The sequence below is a fragment of the Struthio camelus genome, chromosome 6 (genome assembly GCF_040807025.1).
Source record: "Struthio camelus isolate bStrCam1 chromosome 6, bStrCam1.hap1, whole genome shotgun sequence".
Classification (NCBI taxonomy): Eukaryota; Metazoa; Chordata; class Aves; order Struthioniformes; family Struthionidae; genus Struthio; species Struthio camelus.
The window spans coordinates 19,907,924-19,934,139 of record NC_090947.1 but is presented as its reverse complement, the minus strand read 5'-3'; the positions used below and the strand labels follow the sequence as shown (position 1 = coordinate 19,934,139).

General features: G+C 38.0%; 3 protein-coding genes across 6 annotated transcripts in view; 2 read left to right on the top strand and 1 right to left on the bottom strand.

Annotated features, from left to right (window-relative positions):
* The first annotated feature begins 8,552 nt into the window (after positions 1-8,552).
* On the top strand, positions 8,553-19,305 carry PJVK (pejvakin). Its single transcript, XM_009676301.2, has 6 exons — positions 8,553-8,934; positions 11,159-11,354; positions 12,933-13,074; positions 13,970-14,087; positions 16,007-16,111; positions 17,380-19,305. Exons 1-6 carry the CDS (start codon positions 8,724-8,726, stop codon positions 17,679-17,681), a joined length of 1,074 nt encoding a protein of 357 aa, XP_009674596.2. The 5' UTR covers positions 8,553-8,723; the 3' UTR covers positions 17,682-19,305.
* Positions 19,306-19,439: 134 nt separating this feature from the next.
* Positions 19,440-25,135, bottom strand: FKBP7 (FKBP prolyl isomerase 7). Its single transcript, XM_068948407.1, has 4 exons — positions 24,828-25,135; positions 23,012-23,163; positions 20,515-20,648; positions 19,440-19,804 (listed from the first exon to the last, which is right to left on the bottom strand). The coding sequence occupies exons 1-4, from the start codon at positions 25,034-25,036 to the stop codon at positions 19,643-19,645; spliced, it is 657 nt and encodes a 218-aa protein (XP_068804508.1). The 5' UTR covers positions 25,037-25,135; the 3' UTR covers positions 19,440-19,642.
* A 329-nt stretch (positions 25,136-25,464) lies between these two features.
* The window catches only part of PLEKHA3 (pleckstrin homology domain containing A3), a 33,904-nt gene continuing 33,152 nt past the window's right edge, over positions 25,465-26,216 (top strand). For 3 of the 4 annotated variants that reach the window (XR_011141890.1, XM_068948405.1, XM_068948404.1), the window contains exon 1: positions 25,465-25,732. Coding sequence is in view for 2 of the 4 variants with exons in the window: in XM_068948405.1 (XP_068804506.1) it covers positions 25,693-25,732 (40 nt within the window). In the remaining 2 variants the exon portion in view is untranslated. The remainder of the gene's footprint in view (positions 25,733-26,216) is intronic. The other variant, XM_068948406.1, reaches the window with a different exon arrangement.

The window sequence follows — 26,216 nt, the reverse complement described above, 5'->3', positions numbered from 1 at the left end:
AAAGAGGATACTGAATTCTTGAATGCCCTACAAACACCTGCTTAATTTTGTCTATTTGTAATTATTCTCTATCCAGAGATTTGAAAGTACGTTATAAATATGAGTCAGTTCTTGCCGTATCCTACTCAGGAAAGCGATATATTAGCACAGCCAAAAACAGTAGGTTTCATAAGATTGAGGTTAATTGTCCAGTACTACAGAACAGCTAGTGGCAGTGCCCAAGGTAAGTCCAGTCCAAGTCTGCTTCTCAGATTAAAACTTAAGGAAAAGAAACAAGCAACAGGATATGCCTACTACTGAACGAAGTATTGCATAGAGATAACTACCGATGCGCATCAGACTGATTAACATGGACAACTTAAATTGTATTAAGGTAGTCAAATACTTTGTTCTGTGACCTTTCTTAAGGCATCGTGATGCAGCAGCTCCTGCTCTGCGTGACGGTCCAAGTGGGTTGTTCAGGCCCCGGAGCTGTCCTCTAACACTGACACCTACCTGCTCGTGGATGCTGGCAAAAGGGTTTAACCTTTCCTCCAAAGGAAAGGCAGCGTTAAACCTACCCTGGATCACATAAGCCTGTTTGTTTCCAGATTTGTCTTCACTAACACAATATTAGTAGATGAAGGTAGCTTCGTTGTATACGAATAGGGTTTATGTAGCAAATGACAGACCATTTCTTTTGGCTGAAAGATGTACCCTTTCCTCACAGTTAATAAATTTAAATGCAAACATACTCTTTTCAAGCTTCTCCATGGAGTTACTACTTTTGCATTTCTTACTGCTAAACATTCTGTAGCTAACGCATCCATCTGCCTATCCAAAATACTGCATATAAAATTAGGGCAATTACAGAGAAGCAGAAGCTGGGATGTTTCAGACACTTCAACTGGCAGTAGATCTAGTCATTTAATATCACATTATTAGAAGACAGACCCGTGAAACGCAGATCAAGTAGTCTCTGCCCTTTTGTGATCAGAGCTCTGAAGACTGAAAGGTAAGTCTGTGGAACAGCACAAAAAACTATCACCAGAACATATGCTCCTTAATCTCTTTTGTGTTTCCTTTTCATCATTAACACTGCTGTAGTGGGAAGGCAGTGAAGAGGTAGAAAGGAGCCAACTGTGCGACATGTTCCCTTTTCATCAAGTCAACAGATGTTGCTAGTCTAAAGGTGAAAGGGGGATTATGTTAACCAAAAGGCATAGAGAAGTAAGTTGAACTCCACATCTTGTAGCCTTTCATTGATGTAATACTTACAAATGCAGCTTTTAATGCCTTGATTGCTGGGCAAATGTCATGGTGTAATGCAGCGCCTCCTAGCAGGAGGCCTACCTTTTATGTATATTGTGGCATGGGCTATGAATATGTATTATCACAATTTATTCTGTGAGAAAGAATGGAAGGAGGCTCCGAGACAGTTTACTTGAGCTGTAAACCTGAAGAAAATGGTATTATATAGGAAATAGTTATGATGTATGTATATGTGCATGAGAGCTTAATGCAATAAATCTGCACAAAATAAAAATCTAACCATAGCTGATTTAGTTGTTCCAGGACACTGCATAATTAAAATAGCATTTGTGAATTGATTTTAAAGTTTCACTGCACTTGAACTATATAGTAAAAAAATCCGACATGGAAGTATCTCTGCTGGAGTTAGCTCTTCTGAAAGCCTTCATCTGATTTTAAAAGATTTTTCTTCCCTCCGTGGTCTTTAAATAGTGCAATGCATTGTTAGCAGCAATAATTGTGAGCAATAGGTTAAGAAACCACTGTACCATGGCAAACTATGTCAAGACAAGGTAAGAGTCCACCATGACAGCAGTACTGTCCAATATATGCTTGATAACTATGTTCAACTATGCTATATCACAGCCTTGCTGTTCTCCACGTTACCCCAGTAGCTGGACAAAATCAGTGTTTCGAATACTTAGTGGACTTTTCCTCAGTTGAGTAACTTTTTTCTCCCGACAAGTACCCTAAGACGTCCCCAGTGCATTCTGAATGTTTTCATTTTTCAATGTGAAAAGGAGCAGGATTTTTCTTTATTTTAAATGCTGGCTTTGTTAACACCTTTGCTTATAAGAAATGTTTATCAATGACAACATATCATATGAAACTTTTTTTTATCTGTAAAACGCAGAAAATGGTATTCTAACCCAGTACCTTCATATAGTCCTGTGGGGAATCTCAGGCCTTCCCACTGGATGTCTTTTGTGTGACACAGTGCTGGACTCTAATCCATTTTTCCCCATTTCTTGAACTCTGCCAAAGTTTGGTGACAAATGTCTTTTTTTTCTCCTTGGCCCCATTAGTGCTCTCTTCATCTCACATTCCTTGCATGTTTTGGTTCCCTCCTCCCTTTATGGTAGATTTTTTTCCTCTTCACCCAGAATCTCTGGAAGCTTCAGCTAAGCCCATTTGCCGAGACCACTTTTGGCTCTGCTCTCCTCCTCTCCCCCTGTGTTTCTCTTTTCATTCTGACTGCGATGGGGAAAGCAGGCAACTTGCTATTGAGACGTGGCAGAATGCTGCTAGGAAGAAACAAAGCGAACGGCACGCGAGGCAAAGAGCAGCACAAGCCTGACAGCTTACAGTAACAGTCCAGATATGCCACTGCACATCAAGTATGGCTAAACTCAGTGCACACACGCAACACAGACTAGTAGGCCATCACACCTTCTGTTTTCATCATACATGATGTACACATTTAGACTATCTGTTGAATCAGCATGACCTGTCTATATAAACTGTATCAATATTCCAGGAGCAGCAGATCATCAGATTATTCTAATAATTTGTTCCTTTTCTCCTGGTAAATGTTTTTTACATTCTGGATCCCAGAATTCTTTATGTTAAAAACTAGCTTTGAGCAGTTTGACGTCCTTTCCCGAGTACGAGGTGGGAGATAATTTATGCAGTAGCTCTTTTCCCTGCTCCATCACCCTCCTGTGAGAAAGCCTGACCAGCTAATAAAACTACTTGTATTTATTGTTTAATAAAGCTAATTGAGAAGAATAGCTCAGAAGGTAAGGCAGCTTTTTATTCTGTCCATACTTATGTCATCTCTTCCATAATTTTTAATCAGTAACTAAGATCTGTCTTCTGTGAAAAAAAGTAGCTTTTGAATCTACTCACAAATAGGAATTTAACATAAAATTGCACATATGTAAAAAGGGCTGTATGTGGTCCCATAATTTATGTTATTTATATATATATATATATATATATATATATATATATATAACATATATATGTTATATATATAATTTATGTTATTTTTATATGTCCCATAATTTATGTTATTTTTGTTTTACCTGCTGAAACGTGACAAGATCTGTGTTGCTCATATCCTTTCTAAGGATATGCCATCTGCTGGGAAATTATGGAATTTGGCAAGTAATTTTTCAGCAGCATTTTATTTTGCTAGTTTTTTTTTTTTTGATGTTAAATTCTTACACCTGTTCTTTTGCAAAACTTAGTAAGTAAATATAACTCAAAGGCACTTAAATCAGGAGGTCTAGCAACCAAAAGAATTTTTTTTGTATGGTAAGAGGATATACCAAACAATTTAACCATCACAACTTGGTACTGATTAGGTGGGTTTAGCCCTTCCAAGTCAGCTCAGTTTATCCATTCAGTTAAAACTTAGACCTCTTCCCCCCCAACTCACTGGTTAATCGTATCAGTGCAAGGAACAGGCTAAAATCCACTCAGTTCTTGCAGATTACAGAGACACTGGAACCATCAGCAGATTAATGTTCTCGATTTAAATTGGTGAGCTAATTCCACATTTTCAGTTTCTTGGGCAAGCCTTTGACTTGGTGCAGCTGAAGTCAGCCTATAAATGCAATTCTAGAAGTCTCAGAGTTACAGGTATCCAGCATTCCTGCAGGGATGGTCTAGTGTAATTACCTAATAATAAAACAAACAAATTGTTATGGAATTACATAATAACTTTTGAAGATGAAATGCTTTTTATAGTTATGCAGAAACTCAGACTGCGCTCTAGATTTTACCATTAATTAATAAACTCCATATATATATGTAATGTGTGTATATATAATGTGTATATATATATATATGTAACTCCACAATATAATGTAAGGAGGGGAAAAAAGTATTTGAGCATCACAATTCTCAGCTAGTTACTTGCCTGCTCCCTTACTACTTCATGGCCAAGACTTATTCTGAAGAATGAGAACTCATCCTGCATATGAAGAAAAGTATCTTGTTATTCATCCTCTGTACTAAGTATTTTCAACTTGTTTCCCCTTCTAAACTCCATTTTCCTAATTTCAGCTAAACATCAGTATTTGAGCTTCAGTAAACTCAGTTGGTCGTCCCCCTCCCTCCTGCAAAACACGCAATCCAAAAATCACTTTGAGGTTTCTCTCCAGCTAAGACAGTAGTGGTCATTAGATCACAGAAAAATACTATTTCGAAGATAACGCTGTGCTTTTTTAATAAAACTTGCAAGAAAGCAAATGCTAGTGCAAAACCTTAGCAGAAAGCTCAACTTAGGTAAGGCATGAGTTTTAGTCAGCAATATTCTTTTCTGAGATCCTGATTGATAGTTTATATTTGTACAGCATATTGTCCACGCAGATTACGTTCATATATTTGAACAGAATCTTCTGTTTATGTCCGTTTACAGTCTCTATCCTATTTTTATGTTGGAAAATAGTTTCCCAAAGTAGGCAAGTTTATTAAGTGCATTATATGCATTACCTTATATAGGTGATGTTACCTGCTTAGAATGTTTAGAATGTTGATGTCATCTGAGGACGCATTTGCTTGCAGATGTCCAAGTGACATTAAAAAAAGCATTATTATATAGGGTACCTAGCCTTAATAAGGCTTTTAAGTTTTTTCTGTAACCCTGTGCCCCTACAATTTTGCTGTAAAACCTGACTAGATAATTGTCCGCTGAAGGTAATGGACTCTTTTTATAAACATGATATTAACCTGCAGTAGAAAATTGAAATTGCATTTCAGTATCTGAATGTATAGAATTCAATAGAAAGAATTTTGTTTTGTGTTTCAAGTGTGCCTAATGTATGCTGAGGATCTGATAAATAAGTGCACTAATAGATATTCTTTTCAAATGAAATGAGGAAGAGAGGCAACACTGACAATGCATTAGGAACTAGTAATGGAAACTAGCCTTGTGGAAAAGTTTTGAATTCGTCATGTTCTGTTTTGATAAAATAAATACCAGTTTCGAGAAACATTTCTATTCTGTAAGTCACTGTAAACTCTTATCTTATAAGCAGACCCTGACTCATGTTCAAGTAAATATTCAGGTAATCTCCATCCCTTGTGAACTGCCGGTTCTTAGAGATACAAAGGTTAGACCCAACTCTATGAAGGATTTAGTCCTGTTCCATCTGTAAGCTTCCCTTTCAACAGTTAGTCTTTGGTTATAAAAACTCATTCATTCTTTATTATTACAGTCATAGTTTTTATTTCAGTAATAACTAAACAGCAAAATTATACAGGGGTACACTAAAAGGCAAAGACTGCTTCACATAATGCCCAAAGGGTCTTGGTAACACCGCGCTCCAAAAATCAGCTAAGAATACCTGTATGGTCTTCATCACATCATAGGTAAAACAGTCATATATCATGCTATCCTATTTAAGAATAGTGGATTTTTTTAAATCTATTAATCCAGGTGAAGGATTTTCACGGAGCCTGTAAAACAAAGAGCTGAATAAGCTACCTTGAAACTGTTCCCTACATTTAGGCTTGTGATGTCCTTAAAAGACAAACTTAAAGACAGCTCCACTCTGTACAAGCGATGGACAGCTCGAACAGAAACAGAAGAGAGTGTTAGGAGCAGAGAACAGAGTTAAGTTAGAGTTATCAAGGCATAAAATGTATTAAAAATAGAGAATACTCTGTGTATTATGTTTTTACATCACTTCATCTTTTTTTCTTGCACAGAATCGCATCTTCTGGCTATACGCACCACGAACCTGCTCGGCAGATCAATTGGTGAATGAGGCTGTTGCCAGTAAGATTTTCCTCCTTCTCTCACTTTTTTTTTTTTTTTCCCGCAAAGGTTGGAGGGTATGTAACTACAGGGAGAGGGGGTAACATGAAGAGAAAGTGTGTTCTCACAACCAAGGAAACTGGAGGAATGATTTTCTCTGACACTAATAATGAGTTCTTATAATATTCAGAGCAGACCACTTAAGGAAAAGGATATCATAGGTGGGCACTAGGGGATACTTCTATGTGTGGGTTTTGTTTGTTTTGTCCCTCACGCCCCCCCTCCCCCCCCCCCCATTTTTTTGGATCCTGGGTCAGGGTAAAGGTTCAACGTGACCTAGCTCCTAAGCTCAGTCTGTCTAGTAAGCCCTTTTGCTGTTCTACGAAGGATGCTGTGTTGCAAGAGCAGATGGGATGCCTAGCCACTTTAGTTACATGACCCTTTGCTAAGGGATACTGTAGGGTCTGGGGCTGGCACTCCCCAAAGGTAGCCTTGAACCTGTGTATGAGGAAGGATTTTCATCTCTACAAGTTGGCAATGCAAGATTTTATTCAAGTGCTGACTCAGGCATAATGTATACGCAACATGTTTACCATTCACTGGTTGCCCAAAATGAGATAGAGCTAGGGCTGCAGAAATGCTGAACATTCATAACTACACCTGTATGCCAAATGTAAGTATTATAAAATGCCGAGTACTGAAAAAAGTGTCCTAGGTATCTTAACTTGGAGATACAAAATTAGTGAATGTTTTTGGAACATGCTGACATTAATTTAGTTGCACTCCAGTTCCCTGATCTGGAGTATGAGGATGATGCAGACTCTACTCTGACAAGTGTATTCTGCAGCATTGTAGGGTGATGGAGTAACTTCAGCACCACAGACATACCGAATGAAACTTAATTGTCAGAACAGGTGTTCGGATTGAACCGAGTATGATTTGTGATGACACACTAAACAAGACAAATACAAATAAATATTGAATAAGCAGTGCCCACCGAGCTTAATATCCATTAGAAATGACAGTATCCTCATATTTAGTTATCATAAGATATATACATGACAAATCTAAATTGAGACAGTATGGGCAACTTTAATTTAGGAATTTTCTTAGCTTTTCCTTCCCACTATAACTTTTAAGTTCTGGTAATGTGCTTTAAGTAAATATGTATAATTTTTCTTAGTGCAGTGTAATATGATTTACAGTCAGATTGAGTTGCAGTGTTTCATACGATTTCCGTTCAAAGCCTGTAGCCAGCTTAGATTTTCAGCACCCTCTAGAGTAAGCAGGAAGCTCTGGCAGCCTTTCCTTTCCTCTTGCAAAAGAATATCTTAAATAGCCTAGGCACCATATTCATCTCTTTGCCTTTTTATTGAGCCGTCTGAAAAATCTAAATATTTAAACATTGTTATGGAAGCACGGAAAAGAACCAAGTTGAAACATGTTAAATCATTAAATAAATGATCACATCATTAAAGCAGTTCTTAAAATGTTTTTAAATGAACTCCTCAGTGCAAAAAAACCCTACCAAACAAAACCCTTCAACCAGCAACCAGTGATAATATTCATATTGAAGTGCAACATTACAAGCCTGTTGCTGATGTTATACCTTCTGTGACTGCAAAAGTAATACCTGGAAGATGTGTTACAAGGCTAAACACTCTTGAAAGACAAGTAAGTATCTCTGCTGGCCAGACAGTTATCATTTACATGAGACAGGGTCAGCTCGGGCTGCCTCTGTCACAGGTTCTCCAGGGAGCTGTCTACTGACTCCCCTTCTCCTCTTCAGAGTGTTTATACCTTTTTACACTGGTGTTTTTCCCTCTTGACTCCTGGAGCTGCTCCCTAATCCCGTTTCAACGATCTCACCTTTGTCTGCAGTTTTACTTCTCTTGTTTTGTGTGATTCTGCCCTGTATACTTTCTCACAGCTCTTTTTCACAACTTAGCAAATTCCTCAGAAGTCTGAGCCAGTTACGTGCAACTTCTCTGTGTCAAAACTAGGCCCTGGATCACAGACAGCTGAATCCATAGGGCGAGGGTATTGGGGTTATACCTGAGGAGACACTAATATCTAATGAACGCCCATTCCTGTTTTCCACCCTGCCCCCAGCCATCGCCAGTCTTCTGCTTTGGCCCAGGTGTTTCCAAAAACCCACACACCATTTACACGCAGTCTGAGCTGTTTGACAGGTACGTTATGCAACTGCTATTGAAAGGAAATACCATCTCAGCAGACCTACCGGCTGGCACAGATGCGTAATTTAGGAGCTCTCCTGGACTGCTTTGTTCACTGGTGGCGAAACGCACTGCAATTCTACTGCAGCAAGGAGTCAATAAACAGCAAACATACCAGTAACCTGCTCGCAGGAAACTAAAGCCGGCAGAATTTGCAATCTTTTGTTTCTAAAATTATAATTTTTGTTTTCAAAGAGTGAAAGGGCAACCTTTTCCCTATCAGTTTACACTGGTAATTCATTATTCATTACGCAGAATTAAAGAGCTTAGCTGAAGGTCTTAGAGAGCGGTCTTGAGCAATACATTTTAGAAGCTGAGTAGTTAAGATGCTGTTGGTTCTTTCCAAGTAAAAAAAAAAAAAGTTTGACAGCTTTTTTTATTATATTTATTTGTTTGAAAGAACATTGCAAACAGACTGAACATGGGTTTTAGGTTTGGAAGTTACAGTTGATACAGAGCTTCATTGTTATCATTACTGATGCCGTAATATGTTTGCTGCTGCAACCAAAAACTTCGTTAAACAGGTTGGTGACGGAGGAAGATTAGTTCCTGTGCCTAGTCTCAGTGAAGCTGATAAATACCAACCGCTGAGTCTTGTAATTAAGAAAAGAAAATGTTTTCTTTCAAAAAAGTCTAAATTTGCTTCAACGCCGTTCACATTAAAAGACATTCTTCAAGGGGAGAAGGAAATCTCTGCGGGTAAGTTTTCTGTCTTTCTTTAATGCGGAAAAATGTCTGTTTTTCAGTAAATGCAGAACAGTAGTTATAGCTGAACCTTGTACAGGTAGCATGATGGTTCTTTAGCACATTTGTAAGAAAGTGCATCTCTGTTAGTCGTGTAATAAATATTTAGGAAAAATGTACAAGTCAAATATCGATTAAAATACAAAATATGACTTTTTGGAAAAAAATCGATTATACTGACAAACTTTTGTATTTTCTGTACTAATACATAACAACTTCAGTTGAGCCTTAGATTTTTTTTCAAAAATCACAACAGATTCCTGATAAATGTATTAATGTATCTTGATTAATTGTTACTTAAAATTTGGATGTTTTAATGTTCATCTTGCTCTATATATGCACTTTTGAATACATGGTCTCAGTTCTGCAGTTATTTCATGCCATTATTCCGTTGTGTTGACTTACTGAATTGGCCTCTGCACAGGTACAAACATTTGACAGCAGCTATCTGACTGAAGTAATAGGATATTCAAAAGTTTTTTCCATGTTTGTAATCTTTCTCATATGTTTAAAGAATTTAATTGTGTTTAAATTGCCTTTGCTATGTAATACCAGAAGGTTTTGAGGAGATTCTATCAGAATTAGGAGGTACAAAATTGGACTATACTGCCTGTATTTCCCCTTATTTTTATTTGAAAAGTCCATGTAATTAATACCTACATGCTATATATTTTCTGAAAAATTTTCATTGCTTTATTTTCCAAAATAAAAAATAGCCCATTTAAAAAAACTTACATTAATTAAAAACTCTACTAAGACAGGGCAGTATGTGTACTTTAAAAAGTGTGAGTATAAAAGACTGCAAAATCTCATTAAAAAGTCTGAAAAATACTTAGTAGTCTTTTCTGTAAAGGTTAGACGTTATGAGCAGAATGTATTGTCCTTTAACGTAAGCAAATAACTTTGTAATTGAATTTCCATTTTTTGGTAATAAATACAAACCTTTCCCATCCTTTTAGCATTATGAAAACTATATGAAACTTTTTATTGTTAAAAATAAATAGGGTTTATACTAGGTGATTTTATGATGTCACTTTATCAAAAAACCTTCAAAGAATTAAAAAGGACGGCATTAAACCCCGATTCTCAAATGTATTTAGATGCCTAATCCCTATATTTTTTCTGCTCTATTCATTTTAACTAGGTAACCAATAGTTTCCGTTTTTTTTTCTGGTAGCATAACAGAAATGTGTTGAAAGGTACAGGGAAAGCATTATAAAAATGCTTTGGGGCTACCCTTTTATTGTACAATATATGCATGCAAACTTTGAAGTAAGTCAGAAATAGTCTATAGTTTTCCTTTAGAATAAAACTGACATAGTCTCTGGAATCATTAGGTATGAACCCTTCAAGTGTGGTAAGTCTTTCTAATTGAAACACGTCAGGTAGAAGGCAACATTAAAATTACTGGTAGGCCTGTATTTCATTCATTTATTGCAGAAATGAAGAACAAATTTAGGTTCATTTGTACTACATATCTATACAAAATTCAGAAATTACTAACTTTATTTTACATGGGAAATATTTATACATAACTTGAAAAAAAATTGATTTGTACAAAAAAATAGAAAGGAAGGAGAATTACCTGTGTAGTACCAAAGCCATACTCAAGTAATTAGTAATGCGCCATGACATCTATAGGAGCTATGCCGGCTTTCAGTTTGTTCCTAGATTTGATCCTCTTGTGTGGTCTCCAAGAAGTTATTTTCTTTGTGTTTCAATCTCTGCCATTAAACACAGATCACTGCTTATCTACGTAGGCAAAGAAACAATAGCATACTTACTGTTAGTTCTCCTAAAATACTTTCACCCATACACACACAAATATAGAAGTAGCCCTAATCACAATCACATGTCTAGGACATGTCACACGCGAGAGTGTGGGCACAGCTCTGCTAATGAGAGGCACAGGAACCCCTTGGACCCCTAACATCCTCTTTTCCAATTAGTCATCAGTAGCAACACTGAGAACTAAGTGTGCCATGTTGGTGTGAATTTCACATCAAAAGAACAAAGTTTCAAGGTTAAGTATGGTAAGAACAGTATAATTTACTTTCTTCTTTAAATTTATTCTATTAAAAATTTAAGATAATCATAATGTCCTGTTACAAATGCAGAATACTATGTAAAAATACTGCATGCAGACTCTTCAGTACAGTGATTATCTTCTTTCACTCAGGTGTCTCATCCTACCAGTTGCTCAACTATGAAGACAAATCAGATGTTTCGCTCAGTGGTAGAAGAGGAAATCAGATAATGAATGATGTTGGTTTTGATGTTGCTGGATCAGATTCTGTTGCCTTTAAAGCTTCATTTGGCATAGTGACCAAACATGAGGTTGAAGTACCAACGCTACTTAAAGAACTTAATACAAGGTTACATTATATATATTGTTTTCTGGTTCCGTAATTACGTTTTGTGCAGTTAGGTTGAACCTCTGAAAAAAATCTCATTAATACAGAAATAGTTAGGTTTTGACTATTTTTAGGCAATCGATAACAGTCACAATAGTTTTCAAAATTTCTCATAGGTCTAAGAGTCTCAGGGTAGATCACTGTGATTAGACACATGACCTTCTGCATAACCCAGGCTACAGACTTCTTCTGGATTAAGTCTTTGAATTACAGTGCATCCTTTAGGAAGAAAGGTATTACATGATATCTAGAGAGGAAAAGTTCATCAAAACCCTTATGTATTTTACTCTGTACCACGGAAAATTTGAAATTTACTTCAAATGACAAGATTCACCTTCAGCTTTCGGAAATATGATCATTTCTCTGCCTTCATCTGATGAAGTGGAGAACCATATGTTGCCAAAATTATTGCCAATGTAGGTACTTCAGGATTTTTTGAGGTTAATACTCAACCTTTCCTTCAAAAAGCAAAACAGATTTATCCGCTTGAGTTTTTTTCATAATGGTCTACGGTTCTTCTCTAAGTGCAGTTCAATTTTTGAAACACCCTTTTTGAACTGTGGACGCTGAAACTGAACTCAATGTCCCTGCAGTGTTGGCACAAATGCCAAACCCATAGGTATATAATGCGTCCATTCTCAGGTGATATTCTCCTGTTTGTATGTTCAAGGATTACTGCCTGGCCACAGTGTTGCCTCTGTGAATCCCAGTGTTGCATCCCAGTAAATTATTCACTGTGCATGGTTTGACATTTGGTATATTCAAATATATATTGTTTGCCTCTACTTATTTACTGAGCAGTGCAGGTCATTTTGTATCTGTAACCCTGTCTTGTTCTATATCTACCTTTTCCTTTGTTTGTAACCTCCAAACATTATCATTAATAATTGGGGAGGGTGTCCTTGTTTCTTAATAAAAATAATCACTATTACAAGACTAAGAACCAATGCCTGTAGAGATCCTCTGGAAACACACTTGTTGGATGAATATTCCATGTTTATAGTTACTTTTCCATTTAGTATATGCCAACTTCTATATTTACCATTTTAGTTTTCTAATCAAAATATTCTATGGCCCAATGCTTTATAGAACTCTGAAGTATAGCATTAAAGTTATCACTTTTATTAACTGGACTCATAACTGTATTAGAAAAGATCTGGTTTCCATAAACCCTTATTGGCTGACATTAGTTATATAACTTCTTAAAAAAATCTATATTAATTTGTGTCTGTGTTGACAGTTTCTTAGTTCCTTAACTGTTCTAAAGAACAGTGTCAGGAGGATAGACTTACAGTTTTCTAGGATGTACACTTATCCTTTTTAACATTGGTACACTATTAGCTTTCTTTGAATTCTTTCGGCACTTCTTTCCCAGTTATTAAAAATCAACATTGAAGTTCCTGAGACCTCCTCAGTCAGCTGTTTCACAGATACGAGACCGAATTTACGGTGATTTACTGATTTAAAGTTACTAATTACATTAGCTGCTTTATAAATAGCTACTAATCTCTGAATTTCCTTCCTGCCTCTTGATTTTAGAAAAATAAACTTTGACCATTGTCTAGTCCATCAATCAAGAAAAAGTAGGATGGAAATTTTGTGCGTGGTCATGGAAAGTATTAGAACTACAAGGCAGTGCTCATTAACTGTCCATACTGGAATGCGAGGAGAGATGATGAGGGTAAATATGTTTGTCAAAGTTCTGTAACCTAAAAAAAAAAAAAAAACTTATCTTTATAGATGTTTGTGGTTGGATTTAATTGCATTTTTACTCATGTAATATCTGAAAGACTCTAAAGTAAATCAATATTATTGCACTGATGTAAATTTAATTAGAACTTCTTTTTTATTAGTATTGCTTTTGTGAACGAGGGGTGGGAAATTTATGAAAGGATGGCTCGACGATGAGCCATTGCTTTGGTGAAGTTTCAGCAAAAACATGGAAATTACTTCTTACTTTGAACCTCCAACAAACATAAAGTTAATCTTTCATTATTACGTTCATCTTCTATAACTCATTACAACTTCGGGTTGTTATTACTACAACGGTCAGGGTCTTGCTCCCTGTCATATACGCTCTCGAGAGCTCTAGACGTTAGTTGGCTTTGGACAGGGTACCTGCCCTTCTATGTACAGGTCGTGACTGAGTGATTAGAGATGGGGGATAAAATACGGAGATTGGTTTCAGGTGATCAGAGAGTTAAGGTTTATTGGGAATCAGGTCACTGGAAAGGTAAAGGCATGGCATTGACAGAGATTCTCATGCATATACACAAGATTATCAGTGTGTTTGAACATTACAACTTGCAAATCTTCTGAGGTTTACCCACTACTAGTATGTATGAATCAGTCACACAATTCTCAATGACCGTGATGCCAGTTAGGCTACCCTCTCTATAGCACACTTTGTTAACATGCACAGTTGTTAATATAAAATTCTTTGGCTGTGAAATTTGATGTTCAGTTTCACCTGCTGGCATTACAATTCCCTATATATATAGCTAAGCTATTTTTCTATTTATTTTTTTCATTTCAATTTGAAACTTTTTTCCTTTTAATACTTTTCTAAATTGCAGTTTCACTTTATTGAAGATCAAAATTGTAAAGGACGGGACAAAGCCATTGTTTTTCCTGCACATACAACTATTGCATTTAGTGTATTTGAACTTTTTATTCATTTGGATGGTAATTTTGGTAAGTGATGTGCGCTACTGTCATTACTGCTATTATTTATAGAAGCCTGAATTTTTATAACAGTTTTCTTGCTCTTGGTATACATAAGCCCCAAACCCATAAAATACTTAATTTTATGAACATCAGCAGTTTGACTTCGTTAACGGACACATTTCTTGAAAAGATAAACAATGCAGGTATTAGAAAATAGTCTGTCATGGAAAGAGTTTTAAAAGTTAAGTAAAACCTTTAATTTTTTTTTTTATTTTAAATCCCACAGTTGAATGGAACAAAAACAACTTCCTTACTTTCTGGCCTTTAATGAACTGGCTTATAAGACCTCCTGATCATTTTCACATAGACTGGAAAAGTGAAAACCCCAAGCAAATAAGAAAGTGTGTAGAACTTGTAAACAAAGCCAATGTTTTTTCTGTTAAGGCTTTAACTTCAGTCTGATAGATCATTACCACATTTGGTTATCTGAAGATATTTACAGAGAAATAACCCCAATTACTCAGAACAAATACAAAAAATTACACAGCTCCTATAAGTCATTCTTTTGTGGAAAGGGTAGACCTTATATACTCACATTAGTTCTCAATATTTCTTATCGTAGCCTAGAACTATTTAAATTGTAGCCTATAACATTATCAGTGTTATCAATAGCGTTTGTAATAAAGCAGAAATTCAGTTTTAGGGTTTGATCTAATTCTTAATAATATCAAATGTAAAACTGTCTTTTGATTTACTTAAATAATGTTAAAAAATGTTAAAGTTTTAACAGCTAGATTCACATATACTTAAATACAGAAACATCTGAGAGTCACTCAACTGTTACAGGAATTGCTTGATGCTATAATTAACACTATTTTTTAATAGCAAAACCAGTAAGACCTAATTTGGGAAGTAGTCTTTATCTCTTTGGATGCATGCTTCACTATTTGTTCTAGAAGCTGCAAAGAGCTGCGTGCGTGTACTCTGGCATACACAGTATCTGAATTTGGTGACAGAAACTCTGCATTTTAAAGAAGTTATGCTAAATTATGAGATACCTTTACACTCCTATAAAAACTTTAAATATATTCCCAAATAGGCATAATTACCAGTTTAAAAGAAAGAGATTAATGTAGTACAATATTTCTTTACATTTATTTACAAAAGCTCAACATTAATTTAAATTTTGGAAGTGTTTTAATTTTACTTTACCTTTGTGCAATGGTAGGTAGATGCACTAGGTCTGCTAAGGTCATTGTCAGTGAAATAATCAATGAAGCTAGTGTTTGTATTTATATAATTAAAGAGAATTGTAAACTGAGAAATTTTAAAACACTTTTTAAGTTCTTTGTAATTAGCCATCCACATATTTAACTGCAATTTTTTTAAGTTACGGATAGAAACTTGGGTGATACTTACTTATTTTTATATAAAAAAAGTTTTTGTAGTTAATTCGGTGTTGAATGAGATCACTACAGAATTCACAGTAAGTCTTGCTTACAGTTTTTCATTTTTAGTTTCAAATAAGATTATGGACATGTTTCTCCTTCAGAACTGAAACTTCCATTTATACGATGCTGACTGCCTTAGCCCCTTAACATGACCAGAAATTGAAAAAAATAGAAAAAAGTCTTACCTAATATATTGGTATAAACCACCAAAGCTCTGAAATTAATTAATTGATATTCTATTTCACTGAATCTCTCCATTGCATTTAACTCAGTGAGCTATTACTTGTGCAGACTTGTATTAGAAACTGGTCCTATTCATTATAAACATTGGCAAAGCTGTATTTAATCACTGTAACCTTTATAAACTTATTCTAAAGTAGAAAAACATATGTTAACACATGTGTTAACACAAAACACGTGTGTTGTGCAGTTATTGTTTTTATATTTCATCTAAAAACTTTCTAGATTTTCTTCTAAAAACTTATTTTGTTACAGAACTCTGTGTGACTCCAATTTCAAAAGGCGGATTTGAAAAAGAGAAATCTGGATCATCTTCACTGAACAAATTAAGGATGTTGAGGAGTAATCTGTTTCATCGAAGTATGACATTTGATATTTATAACCAGATGTCTTGATTAATGCATGAAGTCTGGTTTTTTGTTTAACTTGTGTGAGAGATTCAATATTTAATCAAGAGCAAATTTCATAAAAAAATGTACCTCTTTTAATTTCTTGTCTATTGACATGATTGTAAAGTTCTTGAAAGTTATATTGAGATATTCTGACTTTTCTCACAAATAATAAATGTATGGTTTTGTTCTTCATTAAAACTCAAAAGCTTTTTAAAAATGATAAACTGATTTAGAATTTTTATACAATTAACTTCAATTAAAATGAAACCTGCTTCATATGTTTGCAGTTTACAGGCAGTATTATGCAATTCCAAGTATAATATATAAATTATATTTCATGGCAAAGTCTTTATGGTGAAGTTTATATATTAAATTATGTTAATTTAAGTATTAGAATGTACTCTTTGGGGGTGTACTTCCCATGGCAGGGAGACGGGCAAGATACCGTCACAGTTTTCTTTTCTCACGCCAACGGATATAAACACAATGTTCTGGTAAAACTAAGTCTTTATTACTGTATGTAACTACTTTCTGCAGGTTGCCTCTGACACTGTGCCACTCAAATTTGGGGATTTATTCACATGAATGTAGAACAAGAGCCTATTTTTGAATACTTCTTGGTCTACGTATCGTGGAAAGCTGCAAACTGGAGAGTGAAGATAAATCCTTAAAATATGACACATCTCACTTGTTGTAGCTGCCTACAAGTTTGTTGTCTAATCTAAACTAGTCCATCACTGCAGAGAGAGGGGAAAATTAAGTAATGCGAGAAGTGATTTCTTCCTATGGTTCTTAGATGCTCAGAAATCTGTTGAGGTCAACATGGAACCTTCCAAAGTGTCTAAACCTTTTAAGTACTGGCTGTTTTCTGTAAACACTCAAAATAAATAAGCATAATTTATAATTTTTGGAAAACAAAATTAGCGCTCAGCTGTAATTTAGCATCAATTTTTCAAGAGCTTGCCTCATGCCCATCTTTTTAGGTGCTTTTTTTTTTTTTTTTTTTGAATAATGATAGTATTGTACAGGTATTACACACAAAAATTCTGGTACAGGAGCATCTTTTGTGAAGTTACAGGAAAGTCTTCACCTCACAAGGCTTTTGATGGGCAGTAATCTTCAATGTGTAAAGCTTATAGTGGTTTCATAAATCAGTTATTTCCATCAGTAGATTGTTTTTAAATAATTGATAATGTAAAGACAAACAATGGCTATGTTTTGTGCATTCTTTTTCAGATAAAAGAGTAGTGGATTCCATTGCTAACTCTGATGCTTACCTGGAGGATCTTTTCACAGATTACTATGAAAAAGCTGCGAGCATGACTGATCTCTCTACAAGCTATCTCAGAGAAGGGGGTCATATCCGAATTAATTTACTTAATAACAACATCCCCAAAGGTCCCTGTATCCTCTGTGGAATGGGAAGTTCTAAAAGGGAGACAGTCTATGGATGCCTAGAGTGTTCTTTTAATGGACAAAAATATGTACGACTGCATGCTGTGCCCTGTTTTGACCTCTGGCATAAGAGAGTAAGGTAACTGATCTAGGTAAGTGCCTGTTGTTGCAGACAAGGGCATAACTGTGCCACAATTTTTTTCAAAATTAGTACATTTGACTTTAGCTCTTTAAATGTAAAAATAGTAAAAGTGCAAAACATATTCTTACACTACTGCTATTTCCAAATTATTTGCTTCACACATAAAAATAATCACTTTAATTACTTGAAAATGCCCTAGGCCATTCCCTAACATTTTACTTTTCTTCTTTCTAGCACTTTCTCATTTCATCATTCATAATAATTAAATATGGACTTTCAAACTAAATGTCAAGATTATAAGCTAGAACTTGTTTATAAACAAGTTGTTTACACAAACTTGTTCTTAAATCCAAAGATGTTGCGCCTTTATCTACACTGGCGTATGATGGTAAAATGAGAAAATGTGTTAAACATTCATGAGAGCACTAAATTATTAATTGAAGTATCAGATTAAAAACCATGTTAAAAGTTAGCTCAGTCTAACGTTTCATTTGTAAAACGGAACAACCAAACCTGGGGATATGAGTTTCATATTAGGATGCGATTACCATATGTCAGTAGTTTGTTTAGAGAACTAAAAAGTACTGGCAATTCCACATTTTGCATTTGGATTTTAGATCATATCTGCTCTTGACGTTTATGTATTTAGAAAACCTTTTTTAACAGAAAATGTTTATGAAAAATATCAAACCTAGATACTCAGGTGTGAAGGTTTAGACTACAGACATCAACAGCGAAAACGCAAGTTTGTGTTGTTGAGAATATCTACTCTAGAGGGCACTGCAGAATAGTGTCCGACACCATAAACGCACATTAGAAGTGTTAGTGACTGGTATGCTATCCAGCTTCTTCTCATGCTATTTTAAAGTGAGAAAACAATTTTTTTTTTCCTACCTTTTAGTATGATGTTAAAGGTAAGCCATGTGTGGAAGCCTTTTTATTTGTGCTGCCATTTTCACTGTGTGTATCTATTTATTACACATTGAAATAAACACTGCAATCACTTTTCTCACTAGAAATTAAGAGTGCAGAGTTGAACTCAAGTGTTATGATGACACTCATATAAGAGAAACAGTCAGCTATCCAGAATTACTGTCTGATATTAACTACAATTTTCTTCGCATTTTTCCAACGTGAGGGAGAACAAAATCACGCCCAGACAGCTACTCATGTCTATATAGAGTATCTCCCATCATCTTCCATCTCATTCAAATAAAATACAATCTCATAGATTTTTAACTTTGTGCTGTTGAATGAATTGACTAATTTTATTATGAATTTTATTAAGGTTGAAGTTTAAAAATTCACTTACAATACCAAGTTTTCACAAACATCAAATTATTCGACTTAGTCCTACACCACAGAGGTTATTTTATGTTACTTCAAAAATCTTTCTGTTTTTCTCTTTAAATTCTAGAGGTGCATTCATTTATTCTAAAACTTTTAATAGTTAAGATTTGCTGCATAATGCTTCAAAGCAGTACATAGCAATTCCTAGAGAACCTGGCCTAAAAGCCAGCAGAAACTCTACAGAGTTAGAATAAATTTTCCTTCCTGGGATTCTGTTTTCCCTTTTCGTTCTACAAAGGACTTAGAATTGATAAATGTTTCTAAGTATGACAGCTCGTATTGGAATCATTTTTTTTGTGCCTGCTTGATAGGACAGAAAAAAATATTTTGATCAGTGACTTACACAATGAGGAAGACCCTGAGCAATACTGTAGATTAGGACATGACAAAAAACTAATAACAGATCATCCTGTTTTCCAATTTTATTTCTTTCTGTTGTAAAATCTATCACACATTTGACTAATAAAGTGTTAAAAAACAAGATTTTTACAAATATCTTAAAAGATATAAAATATGCCACTATAAAAAATGTAAAAAATTATGTGACAAAGAATTATTTTCCAAATTTTTTAAATTCAATGTCCAGAAAACAGCCAGAGATTTTGTAAGTACTCAGAGTTCATCATGCTGATAGACGTTGTACTCTTTTGCTGATATGAAACCATCTCCATCATGGTCGTTCTTCTTGAATATATCAGCTAAGATTTCATCATGGACTGAGGGATGACGTTTTTTGCCATCTCTTGCAAATTCTTCCTTCAAATACTGGCTTATCTAAAAGAAAAGAAAAAAATGAGTTTGCTACGCGCGTCACAAAAATTAGCGTATAGGTGCACTTCAAATAAAATAACTTTATATATTCTAAAAAAATCCCAATACTTCAAATTCCATAGCAGAAATATGCCAAACCTCCCCAAAAAGTTAAACAGCCTTTGAAATTTTGGGGGTGCAAAATTCATTAGCAGAGATGAGAAATTTTCAAGAAGTGGCTGCCATTAAAACCTCTGGCACTTTCTGAATTTGTATTGAGCGATATTCTACAACCAAAAGTGCCATGATTTTTCTGGCAATTTAAAGAGTGTCAGAAGCCGAATGAGTCCAGATTAATCTCTGGCCTGCTTCTCGGAAACCCCAAGGACAAAAATTGTGTCTAAGAAACTGAGTAAATACTCAGGCATTTTTTTAGTGCCGAGTCCTGCACTATTTTGGCTTTTAGGCCAGGACTACTCAACAGCTACCTTCAAGCACACTTGGGGTACAAACATGAGCTATTGTGACTGCTGTGAAGACAGGGAAGTCTGATTCCTAGTAAGTCTGAAACATATTATTGTATTGCAGCAAATGTCAACATTGCACAGTGTAAGCATACAAAAGCTTTATATGATAACTGAAGCAGAGGCAGCTCATGTAAAGGTAACGGTAAACTACAACAGATAACTATATCTATGGTTTACAAATATTTCAAATTAGTTACATCATATTACCTCAAGTTGAGAGAGCTTCTTGTCACTGTCCTTGTCTATTTGATTAAATGCTTCAACACTGCGTGGTCCCTTATTTACTGCATAAAGTTCAATTTCAAAGATCAGTGTTGCATTGGGTGGAATCTTGCCCTGTGCTGTGAATATAAAAAAAAAAGCATTTAAGAAGTCAGACACTGTGGTAAGAGATCACACACATGGCAAACGCACACATAAAATGCCTTATTTTTCTGTTACGAAAGGTTGTATTAATATTCAGATCAACTTGGTAACACAATGACAATCGAAACTCTGAATTTAAATATGACATAGATAGAGGGGAGGATTCTTTAGGTTCTCGCAAAACAAAAAAGAGGATTGGTTGAACAGATTTAACTGTGTTAAATAAAATATTTTTGAGAGAGAGATTTGCAAACAATATCAATATGCAACCAAAATTATATTGCTCAAATCAACTCAGGTATTTTTTTAAAAATTAAGGTATACAGAACTTTGAGAAAGATTTGTGTATCATAAAAAAAACTGTATCTCTGAAGTCCTGACCATTTCACATACTGTCACATATGATGTGCCTCACACAGAAAGACTGATTCTAGACATATGGCTTTATTTAAAATCTCCAATTTGATTTTGAAATATCAAAGTAGTAAAGTAATCCTTTTTTTTCTTGTCTTGGGGGACAAGCAGCTATCAGGTTTTACAAACTTCCTACGAGATTACACCGAGACGTTATGCAAAACAGTGTTTTAAATATGTAGCCTGTTAGCAAGAAGTAAGTTATCCGATTTGCAAAAAAAAGAACTACTGGGTATTTTATTTGGTCCCAGAAAAGAAACGATGGTAGGCTTCATTACTCTTGTGTCAAAGCATTATCTGACATATGACATAAAAGAAACATTGCTTATAAACAGAGATCATTGTACCATAGATCTGGCCAAAAAAACCCCACCCCCAAAACAAAACAAACACCCTCGCACAGAAGACTGAAAAAGACAGGAACAAATTAACGAGGTGTAAAAGTCAAGCCAAAAAAGCGTCTAAAAATCATGCAGCGTACAATTAAAACGTAAACATGCAAGTTGCTTCTATTCTTAGCTAAAGCTAGCAAGCATGACGTTGTAACCTCAGAATTTTGACAGAAGTTAATTTGAACTTGTGCCCACCCTTTGAGCTGGAGAGCAGTTAAAGAATCTACTTCATTTATAAACAGAAGGCAAACAAAACTATTACTCGCGCTTCTCATCTAAAATATCTATAATAGAAGTGACAAGTTTCAGAGTTCAAAAGATTTTAATCTTACAAGCTTTAAATGTGTAGAAGTTTTAACTATATCTGAATATATGCTATGGTTTATATACTACTTATGAAAGAAAGATACAATACTAGAATTCAGTGCCACTAGTTTTTTAAGAATATACATACCAACAAGAAAAGATATGTAAAGACCTAAAAAGCCACATGCATCTTTTCTAATTCAAGATTAGGCAGGCATCTTCCCCAGCATGCAGGAATACGCTGAGACAGAGGACAGGAATGTTGTAGGAAAAAAATACTTTGTCGAAGTCTTACCTAGAACAGATAGTTAGAGCTAGTATTAGATTTTAGGAACATTTCTGGTTGGTCTCAGTGTTTTCCCTTATTGTTACAAGACTTACTTATTAAACACAGCTTATGCTCAAGAGGCAAAACTCATTGCTAGTAAACTTCACTGGCTGCAGTGGAATTGTATCAAAGATGAAACTGGTTCATGGGATTCTGACACAAAACCACTAGCAAGTTACGACCATACAGCAGGAGTTTATTCATGGAAAGTAGCACACCCAAGCTAGAGATGAATTTAAAATATCTAAAATTAGATTGCTGAAACAGCATGTAAGATTAAGATTGGAACGATCTATATATCTTTATATACTGCACATGTAAATATCAGAAATTCAAACCCCATTTCATGCATTGTACTGTTGCAAGTATTATGTAGTGATGACATTGTCCATTGTCCATCCAGAAGGCAAGCAGTCTTCTAAAGAAATGATTTCTAGTTAAATTGATTCAGTGGCATGCGGCGGATTACATTCCATTTTGCTCAGAAAACGCAGGATTTCATTAAAAGGTTAAGCAGGTAGCACTCACATAATAGAAATTAAACATGAATAGAATATAACATAGTAAGAGAAAAACTGCTTGTATGGATGTTACAAAGAGATCTTCCTTTTGCTGACAATTTTTAGCATTGTAGCAATACTCAAGAGGAACACATCAGATGCCTCACAGTACTGAATTTGATGCAAACTGCAAGGCCTGGCTGTGGGTCTATGGTAAGGACTACTCAAATTGCACAGGAATGAGCAGGACAAGGTCCCACTGCAGCCATCACCTTAAATGCCCTCCAAAAATAACAGCAGGCCAATTCTTACAGTCATTTACAATACTACACATTAATTTGAAAATGTAACTAAAACAGTAAAAAGACATGAAGTTTAGTATTAAAACTTGTTGTTACCGTATCCTTGCTGTCCATATGCTAACGACGGAGGAATGGTCACCTTTCGTTTTTCTCCAGGACACATATTCATCATAGCAATATCTAACCCTTTTATGACTTGTCCAACACCCAGAACGAACCATTTTGGGTGACCTTCATTTTGTGTTCGACTATTAAAAAAAAATAGTGAGTAGATAACAAGGAATTCAGTATTCATATACTTTTTAAGAAAGTAACTTTACTGTTAGCAGTCACAGTAAAAGTGTACCTTAGATTATTAAAACACAGAGTACAATAATACCTGAAGTACTAATGCTACTTTTCTGCTTTGTCTATCATTCATTTCGGCTCAAATCTTGAGAGCTGTAAAAGACAGCTTTGAAATCCCTTTGAAATCAAAGAAAAAGTAAAAACCTAACTGGAAAAAAAAAAAAAAAGAGGAGGAGGAGGAGGGGAGAAATGTCCAGCCTTTCTGATCATATGCACTCCATGCCAGAAACTTCACAGGTTGGACAATCACAAGGTGCCGCTGCAGAAAGTCTGGGGGAGGAGTGCTGAGAGCAATTCACCGCTCAGAAGTGGAAATGAAAATGTCTTCAGGAGTTCTCACCACACTGCTGTGGAACTGGACGCGGTGGAGCAAGCACTTGGGAGTCTTGGCTACAGCGCTGCATGCTCACCCACCTCTTTGTGCAGTTAAGAGGTTCAGTGCTTGATGCAGCCTCTGGTCATATGAGGAATCCTTGGGCCGGGGGGGGGGGGAGCCATAGTGAATTGTGTGCATGAGCGGCAAGTAGCTCAAAAGTTAAAAGTTATTGTATATGTTGTGTATTTTACTTAAATCATACAAATGGACAATGAATCAAGACTGTGTAATAAACCAGGCTACTATCTATAAGATTTGTCAAAATATGGGTAAGGAACGAGGTAGGTACCTAAAAGAGAGAAAAGACTCTTCCACATAGTTCTGAAAAGGTGAGTCCGGCCTTACTAATAGGACACACCAACATTAAAAGTGAGGCATGGTTAAAATAAAGCTTTTGCACAAGAGTTTCTGTGCAAAGAAAGATAAGGCAAACTGAGGCAGCCTGAAGATGGATAGATGGGCCGAAACAAAGAGGCAAAAGCATAAACGTTAACACTGGGGCAAGGAGGAAGGCAGCACAGAGAAAAAGAGGAGAAAGGAGGGAGGATGCAAACAGATTGCAAACCACTAGTGCAATGTGGCTGCACTGCACAGTGCTATCTGGAAAAGTATAAAGCGTACACTGTACTCAAAAGCTCTCACTAAAATGCTCAGATTTCTTAGTTCAATCTCTGTCCTCGTCAGTAGTTTCTTCCCCAAAATTGCGATTTGTCTATGGATTACAGCACAGAAGAAGGGAGGTGATAAAGCGTATGTCCTTTTTAACACAGGGGTTCTCCATTTTAGGTGCAATCATGGCTTCTCAACGAGACTTCCCAACTCCCTGAGCTGTGCGTGTCAGGCGACACCCTTCAGGGTCAGACACGGCTCTGACTCCCAGCAAACCGGCAGGAGCCGATTTCAGCACAGGTATCGCGTTATCCTTGCGAAAACCTAGACCCTTCAACACTTGGCTTGCGAAAGGAAAAGCCGAGACGGGGGGGGGGGAATCGTTAACGTTACTTTAATGCCCTCCTCGGGGGGCATGTGATTCCCAGCGGCCTCTGCTGTCGCAGCAAAGGCTCCCCTGGCCGGAGGGCCCCGGAGGGCCCCGGCCGGCCCGCACACGTGGCGGAGGCCGCGCAGCCCACCGCGGGGCGGCAGGCATGCGGCCCACCCGGCGCCGCGTCCTCGCCGCACCCACCTCACCTGCAGTAGAACTTGGAGCCGTCGCCGGCCAGGTAGCCGTCGTAGTGCGCGTTCAGCAGGTCGCCCTTCTTGCTCTTGGGGCTGCACTCCTCGGGGACGTGCAGCACCTCTATGCTCACCTCCTCCGCGGCGGCGCCCCCGCCGGTTTCGGCCCGCGCCGCCGCCGCCGCCAGCAGGCCCAGCGCCTGCCACAAGAGCAGCAGGCCCATGTCGGCGGCGCGGCGCCCGCTCCCTAAGCGGCTGCGTGGCACTGTCCCCCGCCCGGCGGAGGTGCGGGCCGGCCCAGGGGCCGAGCCGGCGACCGCGGCGCCGCCCCGGCCTCCGCCCCGACCCGCCTGCGCCAGCGCCGCGCGGGGCCCGCCGCCTGGCGGCGAGGGACGGCGTGTGGCGCCGACTGGCCGCGATCCCCCGCCCAGGCCGGGCCCCGCGCCTCGCCCTCACCGAGGGTTTACGCAGCCGGCGGGGCGGGGGGGGGACACGCCGCTGCCGGGCCGCAGGGCGCCCGCGGGGCTGCGCGCTGCGGGTGGCCACGGGCAGGCGGCTCAGCCGGGGCGGCTTGGCTGTCTCGGCCAGCCCCTTTCACCCGGGAAGTGAATGAGACGTCAGGGTCAATGCAAACAGACGCCAAGGCCGGGGCGGGCGGGGAGGGGGGTGGAGGGACGGGAGCCAAAGAGGCGGCCGGGCCGGGCGGGCGGGCCTCGCCGCCGCCGCGGGCCGCCGCTGCGCCCTGAGCTGGGCGGCTCCGCCTCCACGTCCGCAGGGAGCGGCGGCGGGCAAGGGAGATCCGTGCAAGCCCCGGCGACGGCTGCTGCCCTTTCCCCCGCGGAGGAGCAGGAGGATGCGGGCCGGGGCCGGGCTCTGAGCTATGGAGGGAGTCCTGTACAAGTGGACCAACTACTTGGCGGGTAGGCGGGCCGGGCCGGGCCGGGCCGGGCCGGGGGTGCCGGCCGCGGCCGTTGGGAGCCGCGGGGCGCGGGGGCGCGCGGGGCCAACGGCTGCCGACGGCTGCCCGTCTGCCCGAGGCGGCGGCCGTTGGTCGGCAGGGGGTTCCCGGCATCAGCTGGCCGTGGACAGCCCAGAATTGCTGCTTTTCTAATGCCGTAGCTCCTAAACTGCCTGCGCTTTGCGTTTCGAGCAAAACCTTCCGTGGCGGCCGAGCGTGCGCCCGTTCGTGGCTCATGTTGCCTGCCCTGTCCGCCTCTGAGCCGCGGGGTTGGTGGGTCGCTTCCAGCTCTTTGCAGTTTAGATCGAGCTTTGGACGCTGGGACAGCAGGGCATGCTGTGCGATGGCCATCGCCAAAACACCACGTCCTATTACATGTGTATTTATATTCACAACACTCTTCTGAGGCAGGCCTAGCCAATTTGCGCCTTCGTTGGCAACCTATG